The sequence below is a fragment of the Dromaius novaehollandiae genome, chromosome 1 (assembly GCF_036370855.1).
Source record: "Dromaius novaehollandiae isolate bDroNov1 chromosome 1, bDroNov1.hap1, whole genome shotgun sequence".
Lineage (NCBI taxonomy): Eukaryota > Metazoa > Chordata > Aves > Casuariiformes > Dromaiidae > Dromaius > Dromaius novaehollandiae.
In genome coordinates, this window is record NC_088098.1 from 64,984,694 (window position 1) to 64,997,693 (window position 13,000).

A 13,000-nucleotide genomic window follows, 5' to 3' on the forward strand; every position below is an offset into this window, starting at 1 on the left:
GAATTAGTGAAAATTGGTTCTCAACAGCCCATGAGGTATTTAATAAAGAAATGTGCTTTGCAGCACATAACTAGGGCTATTACAGTTTGCATCATACACTAATGAAGAGCTGCTCAAGGCTGGGTTGCTGGGGCTGACGTAATAGGAGTTAATGACAGTGGCATTAACTGTGATGAAAGGATAGAAGGTGCAGGGCTTCCTTTCAAGTGCAGGCAGAGGTGACGTAAGGGGACCTGCACCTGGAGCAGGGCAGGGGAGAGGCCCAGAGATGAGACTGCAACGCGGGAGAGCACCCAAGTGCTGGCAGCCGAGTGATACAGGGCGAAAGGGGTGCAGCAAAACCCTTCGGCAGGGGTCCAGCTAGCCGGAAATGGAGTCGTTCAGTGCACAGGAGTTTGATGCTCCATCTGCGTTTACTTTCAAAAATAGCTTTGTGCAAAAGTAATTGGTGCATTTGGCTGCCTTCAGCCCCCTTCCCCTCCATGCAGAGACATGTGCACCTGCAGGGCTTCTGTGCAGAGAGTACCAATGGGCTTTGCTGTTGTCAGTGGAAAGAGCATCCTGGAAAATACTCTGAGAAGCTCAGATCTGAGAGGTGTGCGTAAAACCGAGCAAGGCCGTGGTATCAGTCCTTCGTCCTCACAGAGGTCACCCCATCTACCCTGTTTGTAGCGTGTGGCTCCTCACGGTGCTCACTGCTGTCCCCAGTCTGGGATCTGCCAGGCTGTTGCTAAGGAAAAGGCAACACAGGACAGACTGCTAAAAAGCCGCTGCTTCTGTGCTCTGTCTGAATTGCAAACAGCTGATGTTGTTAGGTAAATCTAGGACTGATTTTCCTACTTTTTTGTAGTATGAAATCATCCATGTCTGGTCATACTTGAGGGTCTAAGTCATGGGTTTGTCTGCTCTGTCACAGGTTTGGTAGCATGAGTCAAGCTAGGGTACGTGTACGTAACACCATGCAAGCTGTGTGTCCCCGCCTGCAGCTGGGATGCTAGCAGTGCCTGCCACACTGTATGGGGCAATAGGATTTCTGCAGCCTGTAATGTGGTGTGTCTGAAACCTCTAGTTCTCTGGATTTTAGCCTAAGTAATTCAGAGTCCCTTCTTGACTCCCTCTTCTCCTTCGTGGGAGGAAATTGGCTGCAGCTTTTAGGGCTGATAGAGCCCTGATTTGTGCAGCAGCCAGATGTGGTCGGGTGGCTCTGACTGGCACTGTTCACTGCTGAGCAGCGCTTGTGACCCTCCACCCTAAAGTCCTGTCCTTCTACAATAAAAGCCACTACCTACAATTTGTGCACTTACGGGGCGGACGGGCTCTTGCGGAAGTTACGTCTGTGGTTTATAGTGCTGTATTGGGGTAGCAGTGTGATGCAGCTTGGCTGGAAATGAGAGATGGCTTCTTTCACAGCTGCTCAGCTGCTGGTTGACTTCTCTGTCCTCAGCTCTCTGCTTTGCTGACCTATTTTTGTCTGCTCTGCCCAGTGTGCAGGGCTGAAGAAGTTGGGAGCTGGAGCAGCTGCTCTTCCTGGGGATTTGCCTTTTGCTCCAGGGCTGTGAGCTGATACCTCCGCCGGGCAAGCAGAGCATACGGTGGAATTTGCTTAACTCCATGTCAGAGACACGAAACGGGTAGGTGTGCTTGGAGTCTGCTTTGCTGGCAAAAAAGCAAGCTTTTACCTTTGAAGGTTGAAAACATACCTGTGTGCAGTTCATCCCACCTTGGGTCAGCAGCACTGTGGGAAAGAGAGTTGTGTCTGCCTCCTAAATGTGGCTTTGACAACTGAACATACAGCAAGAGCTTTGTTGGAAAACTCTGCCTGCCGCAGTGTGTGCGCGTGCTGCCTCCCTCAGGGAGGACTGGCAGGGCCCTGGGCAGCGCAGGCCCTCCAGGAGCAGCCCTGACCAAGCCTGTCCACTGCGGTTTCGGGGCACCGGGTCCCCTGCAGTGAGCTGGGCTGTCGCAGTGCCAGCGGCAGGGCTTTAACTCATGCTGCCTCCATGGGCAGCAGGGGGCCCTGCGCAAAGGGATGCCCAGCGCTGCCCAGCGGTGCTGCCGGCTCTGAGGCTCCTCCACCACTTGGCACAGGGCTGTGGCGGGCAGCGGGCGGTTGCCTATGACGTCCCGATCAAGGCAGCATGTCCTGGTGCAGGGGCACTCTCTGAAACACCTCTCTGAAGAGCATCCCTTGTTAGTTGCCACCTGGTTTCACCCCTTTACACCTAGCTGAAGCCCTAAATGTGGATGGGAGAGGAGATCTTTCAGCATGAGGGGCGCCAGGCGGACTCGGAGGACAGCCAGCAAGCCCCAGAGCAGGCAGCACCAGCTGGCAGGGTGGGAGCATGACCCACGGGACTGGGGTCACACAGTCCGAGGCTCTGCGGTGCTGGCACTGTCGCAGCACCCCTGGCAGGGCCCAGCTGAGCGGCCTAGCCTTGCCTACGCACTGGCTCAGGCTGCGCCGTGGTGGCCTGGAAAGCCCTGGCACAGCGGCTCCGGCAGCTCCGAGCGTGGCTTGTTTTGTTTCAGCCAGTTATGTCTCAGGGCCAGCTCCACCGAGGTGCAAATGTCTGTCCTCCTGCTTCTCGCTGCAGCAGCTTGCTGTTGCATTGGGCAAACTGGTGAAAGTCGCTGTTCAGACAAGTTCCCAGGGTGTGCTTTACTTTTAAACCAGGACTTACTGGCAGACCTACACCCTTATTTTTCAGTTGAAGAAATAATTCAATTTCCACTCCCCCCCTTACCTTCCCATTCCTTTCAGTTGAAACCTATACGCAAACTAGGCGAAGTAATTAAACTGGGTATAATTCACCTTATTTTTTCAGTGCAGGTTTGTTTACAGGACCTTGTTTCTTGTGGATTAATACACCTGAAGTCAAACGTTGTTATGTGGCAGGGCAATGTGTATTTATATATCTTTTTTTAAGCTGAGCAGAGCTGGGACTCTAATCCTTTCTGACAGGTGAGGTCACCCTTGAGAGCTGCTGCCCCAGGAGGGCTTGCGTGAAGGACGCTCTTGGAGCTGCATCAGCCGGTGGGGAATGCCCTGAGCCGGTGGCTCCTCAGTTTGGAAACAGGTCCCAGAGCTGCTCAGTCTTGACAGAAGACCCTTTTTCCTCAGCACAATCTTCATCTTTCTTGGCTGCTTCTGACTCTAATAAGGTCACTGGATCTGAAGCATGGAAAACATCTCCACTTCCAGGGGCTGATTTACTTCCAGCACTGCAGTTGTTCCTCTTTGCTGTAACATCACCTCCGATAAGGCAAAAACAGCCTCAGGAGGAGCTGAAATGTCACAGAAGGTCTCCATTAGGCTTAGGGCTGAGAGGTGGTGGTAGGAGGAGAAACATCTGTACTGGCCCTAGTGCACACTGGGGTGGATTTGTGGGCTCTTGGTCGTGTGGGGAAGGAGACAATCCTGGTGTGAGACCAAGGCTTCAGAGAAGCCCTGTTAAAACTGCCCTTGGTATGAGCTGTGCGTGCGTTTAACCATGGCTGCTCCTGAGCTGTGGGAGCAGTGAGTTTGAGAGGTGGCTGCTGGTGCTGTGGCAGGAGGTGCTCAGTGAGGAGTGACAAGGACCATGCGAAGGGCAGCGTCAAGACATCCACTGCTGGAGCTGGTGGTTCAGTGTTCATCTGTTGGGGGACCAGAGGAGGGGAGGGGCTCCTGAAACTGCCCACCTCGAAGGGGAGGCCAGGAAAAGATGCTGCCTTGCTCGTCTCCCAGCCCAATCCCTTGGAGCTGTTGCTGTGTACCCATGGGTGCTGTGGTTCGCTAGAGAAGGGGAAGATGCACAACGCAAGGTGAGACTCTGCTGCTGTCTGTAGTCATTAGCCGTGGTATCCTTACCCTGGCATGTACCCTGCAGGCACTGGGACCCCCACCTGCCACAGGGGTGATCAGAGGCCCATAAGCGAAGTGCGGTGCAGCTAACTGGCTTCAGAGTGCCCTATAAGGCAGGAAACTCATCTTCCTACAGCTCCAGTAAAACCAGCGGGGCAGTGACCAGGAACACTTCTTGGCGTCCTCGTGAGCTGTCGGCAGATCCCTGATGGCCAAACAGTGCAGCTCCATTTCCATTGTTCCACCTGTGCCATGTCCCTGTAGGCTCTGGCAGGGAGAGGAGTGTCTGGGATGTAGTGCAGGGCTGTGATTAGCACCAAACATGACATGATGCAGCTTAAGTATCTATTTAAAATATGCCATATATTTGTTTTTAAAGAGATGATATGGAGCAGTTCATACAAAAAAGGAAAAACAGGCGCTCTCCACCCATTTTCATAAAGCTCTGTGAGAACCAGCCTGCGCCCAACAGCTGGGAACAGCTGGGCTCAGGGCGGGCAGCTGCTCGCCCCAGGACAGCCAGCAGCAGCTTCAGCGAGCCAGGTAGTGCAGCTCTGAGGGAAAAATTGCCTGTTTCTTAGCTGCTTACGCAGTGAAACTAGCAGGCAGCAGAGAACCTAGCCCCTCTTTTGGTGGGTCATATACATAACCCCTTCCTACATGGGAGCCCACATATAGGCAAGAACCTGGATGCTGTTCTAGCAGCATTAGGGGAAGTCTGTGCTGGAGAGCACATCCATCTTGGCAGAGCTCACGTAGCTGCAGCTAACTAGTCAAGCTGTGCTAATTCCCATGGTCCAGCTGCATGTTACATTAGTGCAATTCAGGTTAGGTGCCACGTCCTGTCCCTGGGGTCTGACTGCTGAACACCCCCAAGACCAGGAGGCTTTGCCTCCCTGCTGAGGACCCATGTGGGCCCTGGTCTGGTCTGGCTGCCCCAGTCCATGGTGCTCAAAATCCTGGCTCTTATGGAACAACAGGTAGACAAGGTTTCCAATCCATCCCGCTCTCCTAAGGCAAGGCTGGCCCAGCAGAGCCCTCTGCCTCCACGGGGTAAATTACTCCAGTGTGGCTCTGAGAGAGGCAGGGCTATAGTAAAATCCCCAGGGCATCTGCGTGGGCTCTGCTGTTCTTAGCAGGAGCAGCAGTGAAATGCAAGGTGCATGGGCGTCAAACCTACACACCAGTCATGCCTCGACCTCTGCCTCTCCTGCCGTGAGTCGATGGGCTGGAAGCAGCTCAGGTATGCAGTGTACAGACCTGACCTTGCTGGTCCCCACACCACTGTGACCAGGCCTTGGGCTGTGGACTCTCGCGGAGGGAACTGTTTCCAATGTTGGCACCATGCTGGACAACAGGACGCAGGACACTCTGTGTTGCATCTTTAGTGCCTCATCTCCCCAAGGAGTCACAGAGGGAGTCACAGAAACACCCCTGCCACGATGTCCTCTCCCCCCACAGCTCTAGCCTTGTGGCCGTCCAGCTGCTGGAAACGGAGGTCGCCCCATCCTTCCCCATGTCTCTGCTGCGTAAGGCGTTGCAGACAGTGTCACCGCAGGAGCAGTGCCAGAGGCAGTAGGAGCAACGTTGGTGAGACTGAGATCTCGGCAGCGCCACCACAGTCTTGGGCGTTTTCCTGGGAAGGACACAAGGCATCAGCTTGTTTACTGCCAGGGTGGCACCAGTCAGAGGCAAGGGAGCCCTCTTCTCACTTTCGGAAAGACTCACTGAGGGCAAAGGAAGGGACTGGTTTGATGCCCACAGGCCTAGGCTGCTCCCTGCAAGCTAGAAAGCCACATGCCTCTCCAGCGCTCGCAGTGCTCTGCCCCACAGCCTGCAACCCAGCCCTCACTCTCTGAGGGTGCAGCAGGATCTGCTTCTGCAACAGCTACACTGTCGGGGGGCTCCCCGGGCTCCTGCCTGCACCTGCAGGGACCTCCTGCAACTCCTTTGCCTGAGAGCAGATTGCTGTGACTGCTGCTGGCCTTGCAGGACAGGCAGCCAGGCTCTCCACTGCCAGAGGCAGGGAGGTGAGGCAGTGGGGCTGAGTCGCTCGTGCCATGCGAAGGTGCCCAGACCATGCTTGCACCAGCAGTATCAGAGCTGTCTGCTCCTGCGCCAGCCACTGCCTGTGAGGAGTGGTTGCAGCAGCAGATGCTCTTCAAGCAAGCAAATCCTCCCAAAGAAATCCCAAAGAAACCCAACAACCTGCTACCATCTGAACTCAAGCCCTTCACAGATGTCACTAGTGTGAACATTTTCTTGCTAGGAAACCCTCTGGGAAGTCACGCGGCTGTTTCTCAGTCCAGCCAGCAGGATGGGGAGAAGATATGCATAATGCATGTGTGCGGTGGGACACGTATGCATGTTCACAGTCAAGTATGCAGTGTGTAGGGCTGCAGGTGAACTGAGGCGTGTGCCCCCCCTCCCTGCCCCATGGGGGTACCTCGGGGTGAAACGCGTGGCAGGTGTCTGGTCGCCGCCTCAGCTTCTGCGAGCGCATCCGGTCACACTTCACTGATGCATTATGTGAGAGGCTGTTAAGGACATTAGCAGAGGCAGGCAAGCAAAAAGGGATACGAGTGTGGCACAGACCAAAGAGGTCCTGATGCAAATTGTCTTTGTGTAATCGCCCAGCCTCGAGGACAGACTGGGGAGGCAGAAGGGAAGGGCAGGTCATCTCACAGCTGTGAAGTTGCAGATAGGTAGGTCGGGGCAATTTTGAAGTGCTAGGAGAAGGCAAGGAAAGATGGGCAATGGAAAATGGCAAAATGCATGGAGAGGGCTCAGCTTCATGGTGACAGACTTCACCATATCACTGCCCTCACCGAGTAGGGCTGAGTTACAAATGCAGGGCGGGGGAGCACTGCTGGGGAGCCACCCCATCTGTGCCCACCTGGCACAGAGCCTTCCTCCCAGCCTGCAGCAGCCTGGCCCAGCCCTTGCGCATGTACAGCCCAGCTGAGAGTGCTGCCCAGGCACAGCCCCATTTCCCTGCCCCCTGTTCCTGCCCCCGGGCCCTGCAGTTTGTAGCAGAGAAGAGGAGATATTCGTTGTCTGGCCTGGGAGAGAGGAGATGTGGCTTCGACACTTTTCTCTCCAGCAGGGAATGCCTTAGCGACTGTGGCAAGTCCTTGTGTTAGCATGCCCCCATTCCCCATTTTAAAGGGCATGGCTGTTTTCTCCTCTCCGTCACACCTCAGACCTGCCTGGCTCCCTGGTTGTCTCCCTGGCTGTCCTGCAAGCTGGGCCCTGCCCTCCACCTCCTTTTCCTTCCTCCACAGTGATTGCCACAGAAGCAGGTTTGCACCCCAGCAAACACAGAGACGAAACGCCCTGTGGAGACTTGTAGGCCTGCTGCACGTCGAAGGATATATTTGACTTCTTTTGCATCCAGCAGGACAGGTGGGAAGATGCTGCAGTCACAGGTGGCATCTGTGACAAGGAGCAGCAGGTTACTGCTGGCAATCTGCTGTGCCACAAACATCCTGTGGACAAAGGAGCACAAGAGAGAAATCACATCGCTCCCACCGCAGAGCCAGAGCAGCAGCCCTGGCATCACCTAGCCCTGCTTACCGGAGCAAAGGAATGCAAAGAAAATAGGGAAAATCAGAAAGGGATGCCAGCAGAAAGCAGGAGAGAAACAGCGAGCAGCTGGGGAACGTGTGCAAGGGGGAGATGGTATTAACACAACTTTTTGTTTGCAGGAAACTCCTAACTGGCTCAGATTTACAACTCCATGCTAGGCACAAAAGCCAGAATCAAAACCAAAACCCAACCAACTAACCAATCCCCCCAAAGCCCCCATACCCCACACCTCCCAAAACACATATACATGCACACTGAAATGGGGCAGCATGTACCAGTTGCAGTCAGAAATGAAGATCACATCTGAGAAGGCCTACATTCAACATATGTTTACGGATGTGCTTGTACAACGTGGGGTGTAGGTAGTATGTAGTCCTGCAAAGGGCAGCATCTTGCTAAGTTTCATGTTATTCAAGTGAGAAATGGAAGATCCCAGTAACATCATTCATTATATTTGTGAGATGAGACTGACCACAGGGTGCTTTGGTTGCCTACTGCTGTTAAAAAAAAAATTGTGACGCCTCAATTTGTGGTCATAAGTTTGTCTGTCCCTTCTCCTCCCTGTAGAACAAGCAGAATACCAACGTGTCCAGTGATGACTAATGGCACGTGCTGGGGAGGATGTGTCTAGGTGCAGCTGTTTGCCCGTGCATGTGCACATGAGGGGTTGCATCATGTGAGGGAAGGATGGGGAAGTGCCGCTATCAGGCTGTGCAGGAGTTGGAGGACTTGTGTGGGCAGGAAGGCTTGTGTGGGCACAGCAGGGTAAGGGCAGGCATGTGCTTCAGCTGCGTGTACAGTGTTCTCCATATGAGAGAGTGTGTGTGTGTCTCTGTGTGTGTGAGATATGTATGCTCACAAGGCTGCATATGCCTGTGAATGTGTGTTTGCACATCTGCATGTGTGCATCTGCGCACAGAGACTGCCAGTGATGGCACACTCAGGATGCCTGCGCTGGTAGGACTGCAGTGTTTCCACCTTGTACGTGTCTGTGTGCTACCACTCCCACTAACCCTCTCTCAGTCAAGGAGGAGGGTTTCTGGATCAGGCAGTAGAAATAGATTTGTGAGGATGTGCCCCCCTGTGCCAACCATCCTGACAGCCCTGTTTCCCTGGTTATTCACCACTTGGCCGCTCCTTCTGCCAGTCTCTAATGTTTTTTTATATTCAATTTTAGCGCCTCGACAGAAGTGTTGAATGTCACAGTGCAGTGTGTGACCACTTCATGAGTATTCCTGACTGCTGATTACTTTGCGAGCTTTGACAGGCAGGTTTTAACCCATGCACAAACTCTGTGATCAGGATGGAGGCACCCCATATGCAGGACTGAGCCAACCTTTCATCCTGTGCGGTGGAAGTCAATGCCCAGGATGAAGCATGAAGGCTCCTGCGCCATGAGGAACAGCCTGGGGTTGCTAATGTGATCCAGAGAGCCTGTATGCCTGAGCAGGTCTGGGGCAAATGCTACACAGAGCCTGTGGCTGAACTCTCCCCCCCCCCCCCCCCGAGCATCTGCATGAAGGGGCAAAAGAGGCGCACTCAGTATCCAGAACTTGCAATCCAGCTCCACACTTCAGCTATGAAGGAGCTAAGCAGGACTCAGTCGCTGCCGAAGAAGGAGCTCAGCGAAGGTGCTGCCTCCCTCCAATTTTATACAGTAAGGCAGTGAATCAAGCTGGGCACGAAGTAGCAGACATGGGTTTTTGGCCTTGTCACCCTGAGATAATTCAACCCCCCTCCCCCCCCGCCCCGTTCCCACCACTCAGGAGACTACCGTAACCACCAAAGTACAAAAATCTTGGGGTGGAAACATCTGTCAGCTTTCCTGTTGAGAGTGGTTGACGGCGCTGCAAAGAACGCCAGACTCCAGCTGTGAGAAGGCAGCAGTTTGGGCCGGCAGCAAGGCGAGGTCGGCCTCAGGCTGGTTTGGTGGTGGTGATTCATGTGGCGACAGCTTAATGTGTAATGCACAAACTGTTTTGGGCACTTAACTCCTTAGCGTCTGCCCAGAACTTATTTCACCTATGCGATACCTTTTTTAACCAGATCTGCAATCTTTTCTAAAACAGTTTGGCAAGGCCTGTTTTTCATAAAGTCATGCAGACTAGCACAAGCTGTTTTCCTAACCTTTAATTCTTTCCTGTAGTCGATCCAAGACTGAAGTCAGACTGGCTAGGCTTTTTTTTCTTTTTTTTTTTTTTAATGAGGGATTTCAGTTAGATCCATTTTGACTCCTCTGTGCATTTTTGTGTAAGAGTATGTTGGGAAAAGCTGGCCATGGAAATTCACCCTTTCTTCACCTTCCCACACATGATCACTAATGGCGCTAGGCACTTTATAATGGCTGAAAATGATCTCTCTTCACACTGACTTTTCCGTTATTTTTCACTGTTCATTCTCTTAAAATGAAAATGGAAAATAAAAAAGCGTATCCGTTTTTTGATTTCTTTTGGTTTAACACTTTTCTTTTCCCTCCCTCCTTTTTTTTCTGTAGAAAAATAGAAAAGAGGAAAAATACAAAAGGAAAAGGAAAGGTGAAAGCAATGCAAAAAAGAAAATTCTCTAAAGAGAAAACTTTTGCCAAAAACATGAAAAAAACAACAAAAATGGTTCTTTTTGAAATCTGTGGAATGGAATGATTTTTTTTTTTAATGCTCTCCCTTAGTCTACAGCCAGCTCTGCTTGTTAACAGATGGTTTAAATTTTTTCTCTTTTATCCAGGAGTTTCAATTTGGTTGTCTCACCCCCTTGTTGTCCAGTGTGGCTATTGAGCTCTGTTGGCACACTCAGTGACTGCGGCTGTGCGTGTGCCACACGTGAGCTGGGTAGGAGTGGAAACCCAAAATGAAAGGGAAGCCGTAATTCTTACTTTTGGCAATCTCCGCACTCGATCAGCCCATTTGTCTCCTTGATGGCTGGCTCATACACGAAGACAGGGTACTCCGTGTCACAGGGCTGCAAGGTGTCGTGCTTCTTATGCTTGTGAGCTGTGATGGTGAAAAGGAGACAAGATAAGAAATGAAGGTTAGAGGCTCATGAGGTAGAGGTCTTTATGGAGGTGACCATGTAAGAATTTAGGACTGGCCATCTGGGTGGGAGCAGAGGCCCATCCAGCCCTGTGTCTCTGATGTCTCTGTGTCACTGTCTCTGATGGTGGCCAAAGGCAGGTGCCCACCAGAGAGAAAGGAGACAGAGGTGAGAGGCAAGATGCTGTAGAAACTCAGCACTGCAGTGATCCCTGCTCCCACTAGGTGGTGTGGGAAACCCGATCTATGTGAGAAATGTTCCTGAAGTTCCCACTCGGCTCCCTCAAGTAAGGCTGGCCCTTGCCCTGCGGAAAGGTAGCGGTGGGGCCACAGTGGCAGGAGGGTGTGCAGCCACCACCAGGAGCCCACAGGCAGGGCCAACAAGCCTGTTACAGGGACATTTTGACACTGGTAGCCCTGTGTTCAAGGGAGGGGGTATGCCAAACCAGCTGTGTTAATAAAGGCCCTCCTGCCTCATCTGACCCTGGTTCGAGCACTGGTTTTAACCTGGGTTCAGAGCTGCAGCTAGACTAGTCCTCGGTGTCTGTCCTTGGAGACCTGCACTGACTGGGATCCCCAGCATCTGTAGGCCAGTGGGAAGTCCACTACATGTTAAGGGTGTCCCCACTGGCAGATGAGGCCCGGGTAGCCTTTCTGAAATGAATTTGTGATTTAATGCAACCTCCCAGGTTTCCATGTTCCCCAGCAACCTCTGATCCTTTCTGAATCCTGTGACATTTCAGAGAGATCCTATAGCAGGGAATTTGATGGGTAAAGTATGTGTCACGTTAAAAAGAAAACACTAGCAGCAAACAGACGTGCCACAAAACCGCAGCGAAGCACCAGACAGCTCTCACAGAGCGGCAGAGCCCCAGCTCTGTGAGACCCCCAGACCCCCAGCCCAGAGACAGCGAGCAGGTGGGGCGTCACTCGTCAGCCACACTCCATGGGGCTCCCAAACTAATTTCGGGATGAGGGGGAGCCAAACTGCCTCTTCACCTTACAGAGCCTCCCCAGAGAACCAAGGGAATCCTTTCTAGGGGTTCAACAAAGTCTTCCTTTCCCAAAACAACTGCCTTGCTCATACTGGGCCAGTCTGGCAATTATTTTTCTGCTGTCAGAGGTAGTAAAGCCAGCCCCTGCCTCTGTCACCCACAGGGGAACGTCTCCGATCGAAGTGTGAGGCTTTGTTGCTAGGGGAGAAGTGGCTGCGGCTCAAACAACAAGAAGTAAGAGGAAATGGTTTCTAAATTAGCTTTGGGTCTGAACAGAAGAGATTCCCACACAATCCTTCACCTACACGGTGGCTGTATGCACTGCTGGGCATGATGGTCAGGGGAAGAGTCCTTCTGATCCGGAGGACAACCAGCTTTTTCCTTGCAGCAGCCCCAGCACTGATGATTTATAGAAAAATGCAGCAACACAGGTTTTAGTCAGTAAAGGCAGGGTATGGTAAGAAGGCACCAGGAGACTATCAATGATACTGATGGGTAATCTGTGTTGCTGTAAAACCCGAAAGTCCTCACTCAGCCCTCTGGCCCCCTCTTCCCTGACACTGCTGAAGGACACAGTAAGAGGCAGTCGCCACCTCAGGGAGCTTGCCATTTAAACAATATGGATTATGTGAGAGAGAGAGACAAGAAGGATGATTTTTCTCTCTGCCCACGGAGATCCAGTGACATAAGACATCCATTAAGAGCCAGGAACTGCAGCCAAATCTCCCCTCTAATGCCTTCACCAGGTGATACGATGTGTATTTAAACCCCTCCCTGCAGTACAGAGTCTCTGGTAGTTGTGCCTTGTGCTTTTCTTCAGACTCTCTCTAAATATGTCACACACGAGGCAGCCTCCTACTTAAATCCTTCCAGACGCTGGGAACCACCTTTCAGTATCATGTTTGGGTTCATTTTTCACAATTCCAAAAGCATATAGGACTCGATTTCAGCATTCTGCTTTGCTATGTATTCACCCTTGATTCACTTTAAATTAATGGATGAAACTTCTTCAGGGTCCAGGGGCAACTCTGTGGCCAGCCAGGAGCTCTCTGGCTGTGTCTGTGACCATCTGCTGTTTCACTGTGCAAACAGGCACTGCACCTAAAAACCCTGTGCTGCAGAAGCACAAAAAGGCCTCTCCCATTTTTACTAACAGAGAACCGCTGTTTGTAGGATATGTTGCAGAGATGAACAGTCCTAAGGCTATTTGGGATGAGCAGTAAAAGATGCTATTACTGAGGCAAATTTCAAAGGAGGATTAGCCATTTCTATTAAAACACTCAGGATATCTCCATTTATGCTCTAAGGATACAAATGACAAATGCTTTCCTGCTCAGACTGGCTATGAAGAACTAACAATATGCCACTGAAGTCCCTGCTGGTAGAAGGAGGATGGAAAACAGAGTGGGAACCTTTTCCTTCAGCCTTATTTTGCTGTACTAGTGGGTAGGAAAATACCTACTTAACTCCAAAACACAAGGCCAGACTATCACAGTCTGTGCCCAGTATAGAGCCTTTTGAGGGACACACTTGTTGCAAGGCCACAT

The 13,000-nt window shown here is 52.0% G+C and overlaps 1 protein-coding gene across 1 annotated transcript in view; it reads right to left on the minus strand.

The window, feature by feature from the left end:
* Positions 1-4,186: 4,186 nt before the first annotated feature.
* The window catches only part of CACNA2D4 (calcium voltage-gated channel auxiliary subunit alpha2delta 4), a 134,008-nt gene continuing 125,194 nt past the window's right edge, over positions 4,187-13,000 (minus strand). The window contains exons 37-40 of the mRNA XM_064509925.1: positions 10,302-10,419; positions 7,220-7,332; positions 6,291-6,373; positions 4,187-5,480 (exon numbers count right to left, since the gene is read on the minus strand). Of these exons, the coding sequence (XP_064365995.1) occupies positions 5,394-5,480; positions 6,291-6,373; positions 7,220-7,332; positions 10,302-10,419 (401 nt within the window). The 3' untranslated portion in view covers positions 4,187-5,393. The remainder of the gene's footprint in view (positions 5,481-6,290; positions 6,374-7,219; positions 7,333-10,301; positions 10,420-13,000) is intronic.